Source organism: Pseudorasbora parva, chromosome 24 (assembly GCF_024679245.1).
Source record: "Pseudorasbora parva isolate DD20220531a chromosome 24, ASM2467924v1, whole genome shotgun sequence".
NCBI classification, from domain to species: domain Eukaryota; kingdom Metazoa; phylum Chordata; class Actinopteri; order Cypriniformes; family Gobionidae; genus Pseudorasbora; species Pseudorasbora parva.
Window position 1 is genome coordinate 5,289,542 of NC_090195.1, and position 17,455 is coordinate 5,306,996.

Sequence of the window (17,455 nt, forward strand, 5' to 3'; positions counted from 1 at the left end):
ACCTCAAACACACGCAGGACGCAAACTATGAAACATGAGTCCATCAAGCAACAGCTATTTGGAATAACGGTGTCAGCCTCTCTGATTGGTTAAAGGTATTTACAAGCCTATTCCAATACCGGTAAAAATTCAATCACATTGCAGAGATGGATCTGCCAACATGCACCATGGAAACAAGACAGAGTTGATCAAAACAGTCCGATGAGACATGAATGAGTCAACAGAAAATCTATTTTAAAAGTATTTAATTTCAGGTTTTTTTCCTCGTATAATTAACCAAAGACAAACAAATCCACTTCAACAAATTCAAAATTAAAAGAGAAATCTAAATAAAAAAAATATATTGTATTGTAATCACAGTTACATAAAAAGCAAGCACATGTATTTTGACCTTTCTGTAAATTTTAAAATAATTTGTATATATATAGGAAATATTGAGAATGACACTTGCATTTGAATATAAACACTTTCAGGCATTTGAAAAACTGTTAAATGCACGCAGACAACTTGGAACTTTTCGAATGAAACCTACAATGGAAAAAGCTCGTCTCCTGAACAAAGCTGTGTTAACCCTCGTCTCCCCAACTGTTCAACGCTTGAGGACATCCATGCTTGTCACGGGTCAAATGTAGTTACAATTTTGAAATCACTATAAAGTTGCTTTTGTGGTTGATGCAGTGAACTGCAGTTTTAGGTTTAGTTCACTGCAGACATTCAGTTGATTCTCAGGAGCTTTTCTCCCTTACGGTGATATCTGTTCTTAGATTGTGTGGTAATCAGCAATACAACTTAAAACGCCTAAAATAAACATCCTGTAACATTGCACACAATTGAATTCAGATAACATTAATTGGCTTAGTTTGCCCTTTAATGATTATTTCTAATGTCGTGTAAAATCACTTCTATAAATCAATCTTTAGCAACTGAGGAACATGTAGAACTTGAGACTTGAAAGTGAAATAACATTGAAAATGTGCATTGGTTTTGATGTCAGTTTCCCTTAACAAAATCAATTTAAATCAAAGACTAAAAAGACCCAGGGTATCCTGCTTAAGCATAAGGCTTGGTATGTTTTTATTCTGGTAAAAATTAAAAACCATGATGCATAGTCCCTTGTCTAAAGAGGGCATCTTAAAAAAGCAATGTTTTATGCAACATGTCTGAGAGCTTGAGTGTGTATGTGTACAGATGTGCATTTGTGCTATCCAGCGTCAGTCTACGGTTCTTCACTTAAAGAGAATTATCCCACCACGTAGCTGTGGATGCTTTAGTGCAACCATGTAGTTCCTGGTCACATTTGTATCCAATAGGGCAACAGTGCTTCATGTCTTCACAGCACACTGCCTGCAAAGAGAGAGAGAGATAGAGAGAAGCATCTCTTAAATGTTTGCATACATCAGTGAAGTATTGATTTTACTTTATGCATGCATATTTGAGTGAACACACATACAAAAAAAGTTAACAAATACATAAAAAAAAACTAAATACATAGATAAATAATAATAAAAACAGTAAAACAAAAATGTATTAAAAAAATATATAATCAATAAACCAATAAAAACTAAAATAATATACATTATTTTCAGTAAACAATAGATAATTTAATTGTTATTTGGTTATTATTTGTGTTTATTGAAATTTTATTTTTGTTTTATTGAGATATACATTTGTTTTATTTATTTGTCTTTACTTAATTATATTTATTTGGTTAAGACAAAAAATAATAAAACAAAAAAAGAATTACTAAAATTAGTAGTAATTAATAAAATATGGATTTAATATTTTTAATAATTACATACAAACAAATTTCAGTAAAAAATAAACCAAATAAATTAAATACATTTAAAATTAAAACAAAATCTAAATAAATGTAAAATACATTAATTAAAAACAAATACACATTTCAGTAAACAAAATGGACAAAAATATATTAAAGTAAAAGTGATGCTTTCTTTTTGCAAGGAGCAGCATTAATTATATCCGAAATCAAGGAAAAACAATCAATCATTGGATTTCATACCTCTTTATATGGACAGCAGGCCCATGTGGAGTCTGAAAGTCTACAGCAGGTCTGTGTCTTTGAGCAGCGCATTGATGCGTCACACAGCACCTCCTCTTCTAAATGTGTGTCTGTGTGTTTGTGTAATCGCGTCAGAGGAACACTGCGCGCGTCGGACGCTTTAACGCAGGTTCCAGATTGGAGGTTGCAGGTGTAGCCCTGTGGACAGCAGTGCTCATGGTCCTCACAGCACACAGCCTGCAGAGAGAAAACAGCCAATCAGTGAAGAGCACACAAACACACACCTGCATAAAGAACATCAAATGAATGCAAAACGCATGAAAACAAACCCTGTGGTGCTCCGAGTCCTCAAACTAAACTCAAAGTTAGATGAAAACAACTGCTAAAGATCTCAAACACGCGTATAACCATTAGAATAAAAGGTGTTTTAATCCATAAAGTCTTTCAATTATTGTAATAAACATGTAAAGCTATTAAACCCAGTAACATTTGCATGATGTATGCAGAGATACTAGAAGAAATAAATGCATAGGCAAAGCACATTACCATTTAAACCTTTCACTTTCAACCACTTCTGTCCTGATTTCATCGAGGGGAGGGTCTATGGGGAGGTAAATCTTTCGATTGAATGAATAAATGAAGGAGGCATTTATATAGCGCTTTCATATGTACTACTTTACACCAAAGAGCTTCGCAATCATGTCAGGGGTCTCTCCTCAACCACCACCAGTGTGCAGCATCCACTTGGATGATGCGACGGCAGTCACAGTACAACGGCGCCAGTGCGCTCACCACACACCAGCGATAGGTGGAGAGGAGAGAGGGTGATAGAGCCAATTCAGTGGATGGGGATTATTAGGAGGCCATGATTGGTAAGGGCCAATCGATGGAATTTGGCCAGGACACCGGGGTTACACCCCTACTCTTTTTACGAGAAGAGAAAATGGGATTTTTAATGGCCACAGAGAGTCAGGACCTCGGTTTAACGTCTCATCCGAAGGACGAATGGACGAAATGAGCTTGCACAATTTACATATGAACATGACTGGAGATGACGGGAAAACACACGGAGAGCGGCAGCTTTCATGTTTGCTCTGACAGTTGCAAGACCTTGCCAAACATTGTGTTTGGAATGTTTTTCGTCTTCAAACCTAACTACGGTCTTCATCCGACAATCCTGTCTGTCAAGCGCAATTCCCAAAAGAGTAGGCTCTTTTGTGGCTGTTCAAACACATTTGACCACATGAGCATCTATACTACGAAAGCAATCCAGTCGAATGCATTTCCGACAAAGTGGTCGAAAGTGGACAAACTTAATGTGTTTACACCTGTACTTAACGTCGTCCACTTGTGATCCGATCGACCAAAATGCATCTTAATACCAGGAATAAACAGGGCCAAAAAGACTTACCTTGACAAGAGGACAACAGCCCCACTCCCCTGTGGATAATTTGCAACAGGTAGAGCCAGACGCACAGCTGGTTGTTGAATCGCACTTCACATCTTTGTCTCCAAGCATCACCTCCGACCCCTTTGTGACCCTGGCCTCTTGTTTTGTGTACCAGGAGATCTCATGGTGGCCTTTGACACAGGACGTTTTCTCCTCATTGCACATGTAGCCTCTCGGACAACAGTGATCTCCATCCTTACAACACACCGCCTTAAAGAGAGGAGATGATAAAGTGTGAAAATTAATTTATTGTGCTTTTTTTGTTAATTGTTATTTGCTGTCCATGGAGCGGACCTGTTTACATTTCACTGCCGGTTGCATTCTGTATAACTGTGTATGTGAAAAATAAAACTCTTGAACTTGAACTTCATTCACTACATAAATGTTTATATTATATATATATATATATATATATATATATATATATATATATATATATATATATATATAAAATGCGTTTTAGTCAAAGCAAATTAAATACATACTAAAACAACAAACTAAAAATAACTAAAATACAAATTAAACAAACTAATACGATAAGTAAAAAATAAATAAATACAAATAACCAATGACTAAAATTGCAAATAAAATTACTAAATAAATTAACTATATAGAAATTAAAATAATTACAAAAATATAGCAAATAAAGTAATGTCTATTTATATAGTGTCTGTATGAAAACAATGACCACACAGACCCAAAAAGTGTAGATGTATGCGATAATGCGAGTATTGTATATATATGAAAATATAAATTAAGCATGTACTGTAATATATGTGTACTAGGGATGCAACAATACTGTTAGTCCACGGTTCAATACAGACCTTGGTTTTTAACTACGGGTTTCAGGTTTTTTTTTGTTGCTATTCTATTCTTAGGCGACAGGAACAGAAAGAGGTTAAGGAGAAAATGTTTTTTTTGCAATATTCTTTCTTTATTTTACTTAAAAACCCTTGAACACATTCCCAGTGTATTGTATAATATAAAAAAAAAAAAAAAAAAAAAAAAAATTGATTGGATATTTGTTCATATCAGGGCGTAGACTCACAGGCACACTCAATAAAAAAGCACCTAAATAAATTGAGATATTTTCTTTAAATGGAGATAAATAGAAATAATGAATTAAATGCAAAACCGAAAAAACACAATTCACAAGCGTGTATTGAACTGTGAATGCCACACTGAATGGTTCAATATTATATTGAGAATTGTGGCATCCCTAATGTGTACTATATGTGTGGCTGAGAGGCTGAGAGGAAGTCCCGGCTGAAACATCCTCCCTCACATCTATTGACAGAAATGAGAGAGGGAGGGGGAAGGTGTTTGGTCGGTTCTAACTTGATCTCTGTTTGGTACCATAGTGAATGAACTGGGCTTAGTGGGCTAAGCGAAATGCTATCAGATCGTCACCGCGCGTCAGAGAGATTACTGATCACTGAGATGAGAGATGTATGCATCAACTCGTTTTAGTTAAGGGAATAACAGTTTAATATGAAAATTATATAATTATATATTATAAATTATATAATATTTAAGGCTCGCATGTGGCATTTACATTGTATTATATAGTAAATGTTTTAATGTTGCATTACTAACCTTTGGCAGTGGACAGCAGCCCCACTTGCCGTGATTGCCCATTAAGCAGCAGGTGTCGTCTCTTGGACAGCTGGTGTGAGCGTCACACATGTGTCTGTCCACTGGATCTGCCAGTTCTGGAGTATTATCATCAGACTGCTGGCTCAGTCTCAGTGCAGACTCCTTCCTGAACAAGGGCATGCTGGGAAGGCCAGTACGTACACAAGTTTTCCCTGCCAAGTCACACTTGTAGCCTTGCGGACAGCAGTGCTCCTGATCGGGACAGCACACGGCCTACAATATTAAAATATACACATTGGCAGCAATTAATTACAACTCACAACTAATTCCAATAGAGTTTGATGTAAGAATAATAAAAGTATAAAAACAAATGGCACACATAACTGGTTTGCTTTCAATTGAACACAATTAAAAAATGTTAAAAGATTGATATGCAACAATTAATTTTATTCATGTTTAATGTATACTATCTATATTCAGTGCAACTTAAAATATGTACATTTATTCATAATGCATTATAGAATTGCATTCTCTGTAAAGGATGTTTGCAATGCTGTTATAAATAACAAAACATAGTAAGTACCCTAACTAGACAGCATTATATCCCATTACAAGTGCAAGCACGTGTGCACAGCTGTGCTTTAGAGCTTCAGGCCTAAACCATTGTTGCTAAATGTGCGTTTACCTGTGGCATAGGACAGCAGGCCCCTGAGGTCAGTCTACAGCAGGTCGTCCCTGTTGGACACATCGATGTCTCGTCACAGTTTTGGTTCTGTGATGGCAGGGTCACTGCTGCGATTTTCTTCACCAAAGGCACAGAAAAACGGAGACCCTGATCGTTGGCACTGTCACAAGTGCTGGCGGCCAGATTACACACAGTATCATGGGGACAACAGTGGAGATGGTCCTCACAACACACTGCCTAATAAATAAATATAAAATAAATATTTGTATTTAAATAAATACTGTTTATAATATAAATAATAACAAATAAATAAAAATCTAAAATGCATATAATATTTATATGCATTATAAATATTTATTTATATTTATTTTAAATAAATTTACTTAATTTTTATTGATCTAATATGCAATTTTACCAATTAGTCTGCAGATTTTAAAATGAAAAAGTCTTTACTTTTGGCAGTGGGCAGCAACCCCAGTCTCCAGATGAGAGTTTGCAGCAGGTGGAATCACCAGGACAAGAAGTGGACTCGTCACATTTCTGATTGGGTGGAGCTATTGTAAAGGTAGGCACCTTTATCACCCAGGGTACAGACACTGAGAGCTCAGCAGGGTCGTCACAGGTGCCCGCTGCGAGGTTACACACCGTATTTTGTGGACAGCAGTGGGCATGGTCCTCACAACACACTGCCTGGAGGTCAGGAGACACAGTGGCATCAATACCTTTGTATTGCTTGATACTAATTATATATATTTCGATGCAATAAACAGTTGTAGATTTGATCTCAGGAAATTTTGTTGTGGGCTGGGTTTTAAAAGATACTACCAAGTCATTATAACACTCCAATGTTAAATTTGATATGAAACAACTTTTCAGCAATCCCAAATACCTTTGGTAAAGGGCAGCAGGCCCAGGTGCCGCCTTCTGTTTTACAGCAGGTGGTTCCGCTAGCACACGCTACTGTTTCATTACAGGGTACTAGTTTATCTGCAGACAAAAAGATAACAAATAGATGTATTAATGCATATTCTATATTGATCCAAGTAAGCAACCCTCACAACATAGAATGGTTTGAGCTATGAGGTTCAACAAATACAAAACTGAAAAACACTTAAATTGCAAAGATGAAATGAATGGATTTCACCTCTAGGCTTCAGGGCAGTGACAGCTGGGATCTTAGTGGCCATTTCAGTGACACCATTGGCTGACATACACATATCATGAACAAGGTCACAGGTCGTGCCCTCTGGGCAGCAGTGCAAATGATCAGAGCAACACACAGCCTACAATAAAAACACATTTACATTTGTCAAGCTTACGTTGAGTAAAATACATGCAAACCACAAGGTAACCATAAAAAAAAAAAAACTTTCCAACCCTACAGAAAAATACATAAGGACAAACATGAAGCACCTTTGGCATCGGGCAGCATCCGTAGCTGCCGGTCTCTAGTTCACAGCACGTCGTATCTTCTGGACATGAGGAAACCTTATCTGGACAGATCACTGCACACATAAAAACACACACAGAATCCTGAGGCATCAGTTTCACCAAAGACACTTGTTAATACATAAATAAATAATACACAAATATGCTTGTAGATTGAAAAAAAAAAAAAAAAACTGCTGGTGTCAGAGTTAGTCTTACCATCTCTAATATCACTGAACTCTGCAGACGGATCAACTGAAATAACATGAATACAATATAAAAACACTCGTTAACCAATGTGACACTGACAAGCAAACTTAAGGATATTACACTAATCCCTTAAGAACTTTAAATCTGTTTACGAAATGTTATACCATCTTATGCCCTTGTGCAATAACAACTCTTTGTAATTTAATAAACATTGAAAGCAGTTCGTCTTCAATACACATGGTGCTGGTAGCAGAAAAGCATTATCTAGGCTAATGTTTTGTTGTTTATGGAAACATGGAAATGTGTGCCAAGTATTTGAAGAGCTTCATCTTAAAACATTCCCAGCTTTTCATTTTATATACATTTTATCATTTTGTAAAAAAATTCTTACAAGATCGCCTTAACATGTTATATGCAATTATAAACCTGCTTAATTATGCCCACCTGAATGAGGCATTTTTCACTTCCAGCCTTCCTCAATTATATATCACTTATAAATTATTAAATACAAAATCAATAGTTAATATGGCAAAATGTGCTTAGAAGAATACGATCAGAATATCAACTTGCATAATAATTATGCACACACTATATTTCCTGTATTATGGCTGAATTGCTGTCAATAAAAGCATGACGCAATTTAATGCCAAATAAAACTGTCATACCTGCTTTTTTCTCTGATGGTTTCCTACGAGAAGCAGCGAATTTCCTCCAGAAGGGGAAGGGTCCATTGGTGGCCGACACACACATTGAATGCACAAGGTCACATTTGGTTCCCTCCGGACAGCAGTGTTCCTTATCTTCACAGCACACAGCCTAAACACACACATGGGGAAAGAAAGACCAAGTTAAACATTACTATATAGATGCAACTGCATTCCAGAACAGAAATATGATCAAACAGGTACTGTACATTTTTCATAGGACAGCAACCCCAACTCCCATCAGGCATCTGGCAGCAAGTGGTGTCATCAGGACACTCAGACTCCTGATCTGGACAAATTACAGCGCTCTAGAAAAAAAAAAATTAAATGCTGGGTATTTACTCAAGGCGTATCGGAATTTATGGCTGTGCAGGTATGGGCATTACCTGCTTTGTGGCGACTCTTTCCACCCAGTCAAAGGTGTGTGTTTTATTCACACACTTTGAATGTTCCAAGTCACACAGAGTGCCCTGGTAACAGCAATGCAAGTGATCGGAGCAGCACTCTGCCTGTAAACACACACACAAACAATAGTCATTTACTGGTCTTGGAAAATAGTCATTTACTGGTCTCGCTGCAAAATAGTTTGGAATAGTTCTTCACAAAAACGAAGAAAATAAACAAACATTTTGGGGGAAAAAAACATACATACATACTATATATATATATAATGCTTTTTCAATGTTTTTTCAAATATATCAATGATTGTATAGTGAAAGACAAGAGACATTTTAACAGTTACATTTGTTGTAAGAAAGTCACACAAGTCTGCCACAACACAAGGGTGAGTACATGACGACAGAATGTTATTTTTTTGGCTGAAATATCATTTTAATAAAGCACACATTAAATAGGGTAATAAAAGGGAAGAAAGTAAATCATTAACAATGTTTTAAACACTAAAAGGATGAAAAGAAATTCACTAAGTAGTGTAACTTCCTTTAGTGAATTTACTTCAGTAATATCTTAGTTTTTAAAGAAATAACACTTATTCAGCAAGAATTCATCAGAAGTGATGATAAGTGATGAGTAATGATACTGAAAATGCAGCTTTAATCACAGGAATAAATTAAATCTTACAATATATTTAAATAGAAAACATTCTATATTGTAATATTTCACAAAAGTACTGTTTTTACTGTATTTATGAAATACAGTACATTATGAAATACAAATAAATGTAGCCTTGGTGAGCAGAAGAGACTTTAAAAATCATGCCAAAACCAAACTATTTATTTGTTCAATGCGATATCAGCATCAAAGGCTATATTCAAGGTAAACTCAGGAGTAATACATGTAAATAATCTTAATAACAAATCCCAATTAAATGTATACAAGAATTTAGGTACAAACAAAATATAAATGAGCATCAATATTAATAAAGGTCTAAAATTTCCCATGAGAAACCTTTTTTTAAAAGGTTTAATAAAAGCATTGCCTAATAGCATTTAAAGCAGGACGTTCCAATAAAATATGATTTATAGTAAAGGAAGATTTACTGACATGTTCCCCTTTCATTAAATATATGGATTTTGATATCTTGTGTATATACAGTGTGCACATTTCTGCTTTCAAACTATAGTTAAGCCTTTCATTCATAACTGGACTCACATTAAATCATTTGCTATGGCACATTCATTAGACTCCATTACCAACCCTAAACTTTTGAACAGGAGTGTAACTCCCAAACACACACATCCAGCTCAAAGCCTCTCTTACGTTGGGTAGCGGACAGCAGCCATATCCTCCTGATGGTGTTTGACAGCAGGTGTTTCCATCTTCACACATCCCTCCATCAGGACAAATCAGAGCGACACACACGTTCAGACACACACATAGTAACGCAACGACACTCGCACGCACCTGAAAGACAGGAAATGGCCAGGAAATGAACATTACTTGATGCTGGGTTTAAATTATGACACGCTCTTTACTATGACAGATCTGACACATAAGGATAATTGAGGAACAAATTTAGGGGAAAGTAAATTTGATTATCCATTTATTAAAAACATTCCACATGTCTAAGTGTCTTAGTCAGTTGACTGACAAACATACATGGATTACAACATTTGGAAAATAATCTCTTAATGTAAAACACAACAATGACAAACACACTTCCAGGTCATGTCTGGTTGATGTACACTCTCTTCATCAGACTTTATACTTATATAAAAAAGACTATATTGTGTCAAAATGGGAAAAGCTCTATTGGACTTCATCTTGTTTACAGTAGCAGTGACAGAGAGTTAGATCACAAGAAATATTCAGAAAACCAAACCACTCACCATTGTGTGTGTGACTGTGCTGACCCACAAAACTAATGCTCTTCAAATGTTCAGATGCAAACCCATGAACGACTTTCTTGTGCTGTAACAAAACACATGCATTACTTAATCCAGAACATTTATACAGGGTTGGTAACACTGAAATTGAATTCATAGGTTAATTAATCAATAATTCAGTTGAGTTGTTTATAATCATTGTGGTGTATGACCCATTTAAAAACTGCAGTTCATGTTATATAATCAGGATGACAACGAGAATAGTATGGTTATACTTAGACGACTTCAGGTTTCAAAGACATTGAGCAAAGTGTTTGCAAATTTGTGTTTATCTGAGTATGTTTGTTTTTATCAGATAATATCATCACATTATATGAGCAATGTTTAAAGGGATAGTTCACCCCAAAAATAAAATTTGTTAAAAAGTTGTTGCAAACCTGTATGAATTTCTTTATTCTGCTAAACATAAAAGATACAATTTTTGAAGACTATGGGTAACCAAATAGTTGATGGACCCCATTGACTTGGAAAACTGTATAATGGAAGTCAATGGGGCCCAACAACTGTTTACCCATATTCTTCAAAATACCTTATTTTGTGTTCAGCAGAAGAAATAAAGTCATACAGGTTTGGAACAACTTGAGAGTGAGTAAGGGGGACAGAATGTTAATTTTTGGGAGCACTATGCCTTTAATAAATGCATCGCTTTTTTTGTGTGGCAGCGGTTAAAAAAATCCCCAATCTAATATACCATATTTAGTTTTAATTTATGAAAACTGTCAAATGTATACATACCAAAGCTTCAATGTGTTAGTTAGTTTATAGTCGGTTTTTAGACGCACTCAATCAGATTTTAAAAACGCATCATTCTAATAATAAACCGCTCTTGCAATATAACGTTGTTTCGTATTGTTTTCCAACGGAAGCGCGTGAGCTCCGCCGGAACAAACCCTAAACAAAGGCTTGTTTAATTAAAAAAAAACATGGCATAAGTATAAAGAGCTTACCGTACCGTGTTTTCGCGAGCCCGGTGGGGAAAAAACACACCGTTAAACTGGACGCGGTGAAATGGATATAACGCTGTTCTCAGCTGAGTTTGAGTTTATTTGCTTATCACGTGACCCGAGAGTGTCACATGACACAGTGAGTCAGGCTTGTTTGTCTTTTATTTAACCATATTAACCAACCTGTTAATTTAGTTTACAATTATTTACATTATGCAAGCAATATACATGGGAAAGTAATCCAATTATAATAAAAAATAATACGTATAACTAAACTAAATTGTACAAAATAAAAAATCATCTCTATTATGAACTGATAAATATATTCGCAAATATTTTAATTAATTATAATAATATAAATAACATGCAGTTAATAATAGTTTTTTTGTTTGTTTGTTCCAGCCATTCAAAATGAACGGCATACAATAAATGTTGCTCTTATGGATGAATGACACCGTGAATCTCACAGAACCTGTCAAAAAATGTCGAGGTAATATATTCCACCCAACCAACATAAATATATCGGTAAATGCCATATATTTGAAACGATTTGAAACGGATGATATACCTGCATGTCTAATCTCATACTAACAGTAGGTGGCAGTAATGCGCTGCTCACGTGTGCGCGCCGCCGCTACAGGACAGAAGGAGCGACAGAAGTTGTGTGGTTGTAAGGATGTGTCGCTAGTGTTTGACATTTAAACATGTCGTGTGCAGCTTTGAATTGTACTAATCGTTCCTCACCAGGGTCCAGTATAAGTTTCCATCGGTCGGTTGGTTATTCAATTTATTTAGTCTAATTTAACCGTCCTGTCACATTGTCAAAACTGTGTTTGTCTTCAATCGCGTGCACTTCATATGTGTTGATAATTATTTTCTTATAATGATTAATATACGATAACATTTTGTGCATATTATTATAAATATTTTTAAAGAAGCCTATTTAATAATCTACATGTGCAAAATAATTCATATGAGAAATCTTAAAACCTAAAAAAATAAGTTTTTCCAAAATGAATCCCATTCCCAGTTAAAAATCCCTTTTCTGTTTAATACAAAAAAGTGGAGTGTTTAGTTTTTTAATTCAAAGAATACTACTTTTATTATATGGCTTTTATCAGCTCCTATTTGTATATGTGAGCTAGTTTTCTTTTAAAATCATATTTCTCTCCTGTTATCTAATCCATCAATACTTTCATTTCACTCACAGCTTCCCATTGGGTGATGAAGAGCGTCTGCAGCAATGGGTGATGAACATCAGACGTGACGATTTCAAGCCATCTCCATCTTCTCGCATATGTTCCCAGCACTTTGAAGACAGCTGTTTCTTCAAGAACAATAAAGGTCAAGTGTGCCTTGCTAAAACGGCTGTCCCCACCAAATTCTCCATCCCTGAATCCTTTAAGATGGCATGGTACACCAAATTATATACAAGACGAAGGAATGTGGAAAATTATGACAGTCATGAATTTCATACCTACAGTCTCAAAGGGGATTCCAAGAGAAAGTTTGTGGAGGAGGAGGTGGTTTTAGAGGAGTTTGTGGAAGATGAGAAAGATGCCTCGGATCCAGACATGGCTGAAACCAGTGTGACGTCAGTGATTTACCCCACAGAAATATGTGTCATTGCAGTTAGACATGATCACTGCTACCGGTCTTGGTCTAAAAACGCAGCTTGCAGTTCCATAGACGACACCAGAGCAATGGCAGAAATGCAAGAGATCAAATTGGCAAAGCAGCTGAAGCACAGTTTGAACTCTGTCCTGGGCAAAATTGAGACCTGCAGAAAAAAAATTAAATTGAAGAACGCCACGATTAGAAGGTTAAAGAAAAAAGTGACTTCACTGTCCTCCGTCATTTCAGAGTTGAAAGGGAAAAATCTCACGGAGACCAAAAAAATGTATGCTACTCATGGGCAAAGTGAGTTGTAAGTATCACTTTTTGCCATGTTTTTTTCACACTATCACACAAAATCACCCTCGCATCATTCCAAACCCATATGGCGTCTGTGGAACATAATAGAAAACGTGATGACATTCACTATATTCTAAAGATGATAGTTTAAGTGTGGAGAACCTGGGTTTCTGTGGGTCTTCATTTGACCTTCCACAATTTAAGGCCTTAAATATGTCTTAAAGGGGGGGTGAAACACTCAGTTTCAGTCAGTGTCATGTCAATCTTGAGTACCTATAGAGTAGCATTGCATCCTGCATATCTCCGAAAAGACTTTATTTTTTTTATAATTATATAAGAAAGATGCGCCGTTCCGAGTCTTTCCGAAAAAAGCCGAGCGGGTGGGGGCGTGTCGTGTGAGCGGAGCTAAAGAATGACGTGTGCTCGCTGCTGCTATTGTGTTGAGTCGAGTGCGTCGTAAAGCTGTGTCATCCCTAACAGCGGGAAAAAAACTTTATTCAAAATAAAAATATGGCTTTTAATCAGATACAGCCATACATCTATGATCCGGAATCAGACCCAGAGGCTGCAGTTGAACAGGAGCAGCAGCAAAAACGACTAGAGCAGGACGTCTCTATGTGGTACGATATACACTAACTATATAATATGCTTAGCGGCTTGTGTTATTTACATATTTATACTTGAATTATATTGTCGTATTTTTGTCTTTGAAGGTGTACATGTGGGAAGTGCTGTTGTGCACGTGTGTGTGTGTGTGTGTGTTTACGCGTGGTTTGTGTAGACAATTGTAACGTTAGTAAGCGGACTGGTTTTGCACGGCAGGCTAAGTTAGTGTTTATATAGAAAGACACGGAATAGTAGCGCATTTGAATGAAGAAGCGCGCTTATTTAGTTCAACATATTTCCCCCCTCTTTGTGTATTGTTGTTTGGAGTGCTTTTACAATACACAAACATAAAGTTACACATATAGTGGCCAGCTAAACAAATGTACACTCACTACACATCGCATGCTCCATTGATCAATTAACTATACGTGATCATGTTTGGGCTACTTGATGAGCATAGGCAAAAACACAGACATTTGAAGCAGTCTTACTCACCGCCTGCGGTTCTAACGTTGGGACTGCGCCATCCTTCAGCATTTGGCGATTGGGAAAAGCCGGCGTCGAGCTGGGCCTTGTTTATGAAACAGTCGGCACCGAAATGCAGCGAACAGATATAAACATTCGCACAACTCAGTTGCTGATCCGGAAAAGCAAATTACATCCACTGTTGCCTTAACGCGGGGTTTTTGGGGAATCTGTGCAGGACTGTCTTGGTCTGGCAACCAAAAACGCACTTTTTTGGTGACATTGTTATGTGCACATTACCTGTCCAGCATCCTACGAGCCAGCGCTTTGATGGGCGTAGCCTGTTACTTTCGCTCTCTCCCTCTCTCTCTCTCACGCTCTTCCGGTAGAATTGTCCGTAAGGCCCATACAAGGAAATTCCGCCCCCATTAACGTCAAAGGGGACGCATGATCGCAAAAAACTTGCCGAAACTTATGACTAACCGGAAGTAGTATTTTTGACAAAGAAATACTCCCATCAAACGTCCACCTTAACTTTTGAAACTTTGTCCATGTTTAGTATGGGATTCCAAGTCTTTAACAGTGTAAAAAGATCAGTATGCATGAAACAGCATTTCACCCCCCCCCCCCCCTTTAAATTTGAGCATCTTAAATTCAATATCATGGCATTCAATTATGGCCCTATGATTTCTGCAATGTGGAAAACGAATCGCAGAATCCATTCAAGAAAATTGAATTTTACTGTAGTATGCAGAATGTGATGAAATTTGTCAAATTTAGGATGAATAAATAAAAAGGAACATTTTAAAGTAAAGTTCTTCCAAAAATGAAAATTCTGTCATAATTTACTCAACCTCATGTCGCTCCAAACTGTAAGACTTCCGTTCATCATATAAAGTGTTTGTGTCTCTTCAGGAAATTTGGACTAAACCACTCAATTCATATAGATTAATTTTACAATCTCTTTATTAACTTTTTAAAGTGGTAGTTGCGTAGCTGGAGGGACAGAAATCTCTTAGATTTCCTTAAAAATATCTTAAGTTCTGTTTCAGAAATGAACAAGGCTTACAGGTTTGGAACAAGTAAATGACTGAATTTTTAGAAATATGAATATGGGGTGAAAATTATGTTTTTATTTGAATCAAGTAAATTTTTCCGAACCCATTGGCAGATATTTGTTCTCGTTTTAATCATAAAATCTTTCACAATATTATTTAATTTTGCTTCTCCAGTAAATGTATCTTGATTTAAGATTTTTTTATACATTTGCACTGGAAGACGAGACAAAAGTACTGAAAAAGAACATCACTTTTTTGCAGTGTGATCAGAAGTTACCATCAAAGTTCCAGATTATTATTTATTAAAAAGTACTTTATATCTGTTGGAGTGTTGCTCATTGTGTTTCCGAGACATTTAGATTTAGAGAACACATTGACATGTTGTTCCCTTCAGTTTTCTTTAATTGGGCTTAAATTTACCTTTATAAAACCTGCAGAAACCCAGAATGAAGCATTATCATTTTGAGTGAATTATTCCTGTAATTTGCATGCTGGAAATGTTTTATCAGAGAAACATTTTCTTTAAAAAGTCTCTTACATGAATGTCTTCACAGCCGAAAGGATCTAGATCATGGGCTCCCGTCTAAACCAAAGAGTCAAGAGCTGTGAAAAAGAAAAAGAGCCTTGGACTCTGTGACTTTCCTTGGACAAGGAGGTGGTGTTTTGTTCGGCCAGTGTTCTTCAGTCATTTGGTCGATAATGCTGGGTGAAATGGCCCGTGAAGTCGATTGGGTCAGGAGGATGAAGAGATCTCAGATGATGATATATCAGAAGAATGCATAAAGAATAGCACTTTATTAGGCAGGAAGGGAGAAGTGCAAGAAACCCTGCAAGAACCAGCTCAAACGTCAACACAGATGGTATACGTGTTCTTCAGATCCTCAGGGATGTTCAAAAGTAGTTATGTAATCACAATATTCATTAATAGGCTGCCTATGTTCTGTGTCCACTTTTTTATATTGTACAGTTTGCAATGTTCTTAATAAAATGTTGACATCATGATTCATCTCTGATTTTCAGGTTTAAAATGCTAATGCAGCAAATTGAATATAATCATTACAGCACACATTTGACAAAGAAAAAACTGCCATATGCCATTGAAAAGCATTTCCATGGCCACAGGTGTATAAAATCAAGAACTAGGTATTCAGACGCTTCTACAAACATTTGTGAAAGAACGGGTCGCTCTCAGGAGCTCAGTGAACTCAAGAGTGGTACCGTGATAGGTTGCCACCTGTGCAATAAGTCCATTTGTGAAATTTCCTCACTACTAAATATTCCACGGTCAACTGTTAGTGGTATAATAACAAAGTGGAAGTAATTGGGAACACTAGAAACTCAGTCACGAAGTGGTAGGCCACACAAAATCAGAGCGGGATCAGCGCATGCTGAGGCGCACAGTGTGCAGTAGATGCCAACTTTCTGAAGAGTCAATAGCTACAGATCTCCAAACTTTGTGTGGCCTTCAGATTAGCTCAAGAACAGTGTGTAGAGCTTCATGAAATGAGTTTCCATGACCGAGCAGCTCATCCAAGCTTTACATCAAGTGCAATGCAAAGAGTTGGATGCAGTAGTGTAAAGCACACCACTACTGGACTCTTGAGCCAATCACGCTACTCTGTCTGGCAACACGATGGACGAGTCTGGGTTTGGTAAGTTGCCAGGAGAACGGTACTTGCCTGAATACATTGTACCGTGTGTAAAGTTTGGTGGAAGGGGGATTATGGTGTGGGATGTTTTTCAGGGGTTGGGCTTGGCCCCTTAGTTCCAGTGAAAGAAGCTCTTAATGCTACAGCATACCAAGACATTTTGGAAAATTTCATGCTCTCAACTTTGTGGGAACAGTTTGAGGATGACCCCTTCCTGATCCAACATGACTGCGCACCAGCAGACAAAGCAAGGTCCATAAAGACCTGGATGAGCCAGTTAGATGAGGAGGAACTTGACTGACCTGCACAGAGTCCTGACTTTTACCTGATAGAACACCTTTGGGATGAATTAGAGCAGAGACTGCGAGCTTCAGGCCTTCA

The 17,455-nt window shown here is 36.8% G+C and overlaps 2 protein-coding genes across 2 annotated transcripts; one reads left to right on the top strand and one right to left on the bottom strand.

Moving 5' to 3' along the window:
* Positions 1–228: 228 nt before the first annotated feature.
* Positions 229–11,513, bottom strand: grnb (granulin b). The gene is made up of 16 exons (XM_067435251.1): positions 11,391–11,513; positions 10,382–10,463; positions 9,813–9,956; positions 8,480–8,602; positions 8,303–8,401; positions 8,055–8,205; positions 7,399–7,434; positions 7,165–7,256; positions 6,896–7,034; positions 6,641–6,738; positions 6,205–6,441; positions 5,752–5,988; positions 5,067–5,339; positions 3,432–3,680; positions 2,021–2,257; positions 229–1,344 (listed from the first exon to the last, which is right to left on the bottom strand). Exons 2-16 carry the CDS (start codon positions 10,382–10,384, stop codon positions 1,231–1,233), a joined length of 2,232 nt encoding a protein of 743 aa, XP_067291352.1. The 5' UTR covers positions 10,385–10,463; positions 11,391–11,513; the 3' UTR covers positions 229–1,230.
* A 502-nt stretch (positions 11,514–12,015) lies between these two features.
* On the top strand, positions 12,016–16,346 carry si:ch211-40k21.9 (THAP domain-containing protein). The gene is made up of 3 exons (XM_067435402.1): positions 12,016–12,151; positions 12,593–13,309; positions 15,980–16,346. The coding sequence occupies exons 1-3, from the start codon at positions 12,087–12,089 to the stop codon at positions 16,032–16,034; spliced, it is 837 nt and encodes a 278-aa protein (XP_067291503.1). The 5' UTR covers positions 12,016–12,086; the 3' UTR covers positions 16,035–16,346.
* The last annotated feature ends 1,109 nt before the right edge of the window (positions 16,347–17,455 follow it).

What these genes read in the sequence shown, in the direction of transcription:
- grnb (XM_067435251.1), bottom strand. An exon ending in GCTGCTGTCCACTGCCAAAG is followed by an intron (nt 3,681 to 5,066) that starts GTTAGTAATGCA and finishes CCTCTCTTTAAG; the next exon opens with GCGGTGTGTTGTAAGGATGG. An exon ending in CCTGCTGTCCATATAAAGAG is followed by an intron (nt 1,345 to 2,020) that starts GTATGAAATCCA and finishes CTCTCTTTGCAG; the next exon opens with GCAGTGTGCTGTGAAGACAT.
- si:ch211-40k21.9 (XM_067435402.1), top strand. Translation starts at nt 12,087, where the DNA reads ATGTCGTGTGCAGCTTTGAATTGTACTAATCGTTCCTCACCAGGGTCC. An exon ending in TCCAGTATAAGTTTCCATCG is followed by an intron (nt 12,152 to 12,592) that starts GTCGGTTGGTTA and finishes TTTCACTCACAG; the next exon opens with CTTCCCATTGGGTGATGAAG. An exon ending in ACTCATGGGCAAAGTGAGTT is followed by an intron (nt 13,310 to 15,979) that starts GTAAGTATCACT and finishes ATGTCTTCACAG; the next exon opens with CCGAAAGGATCTAGATCATG.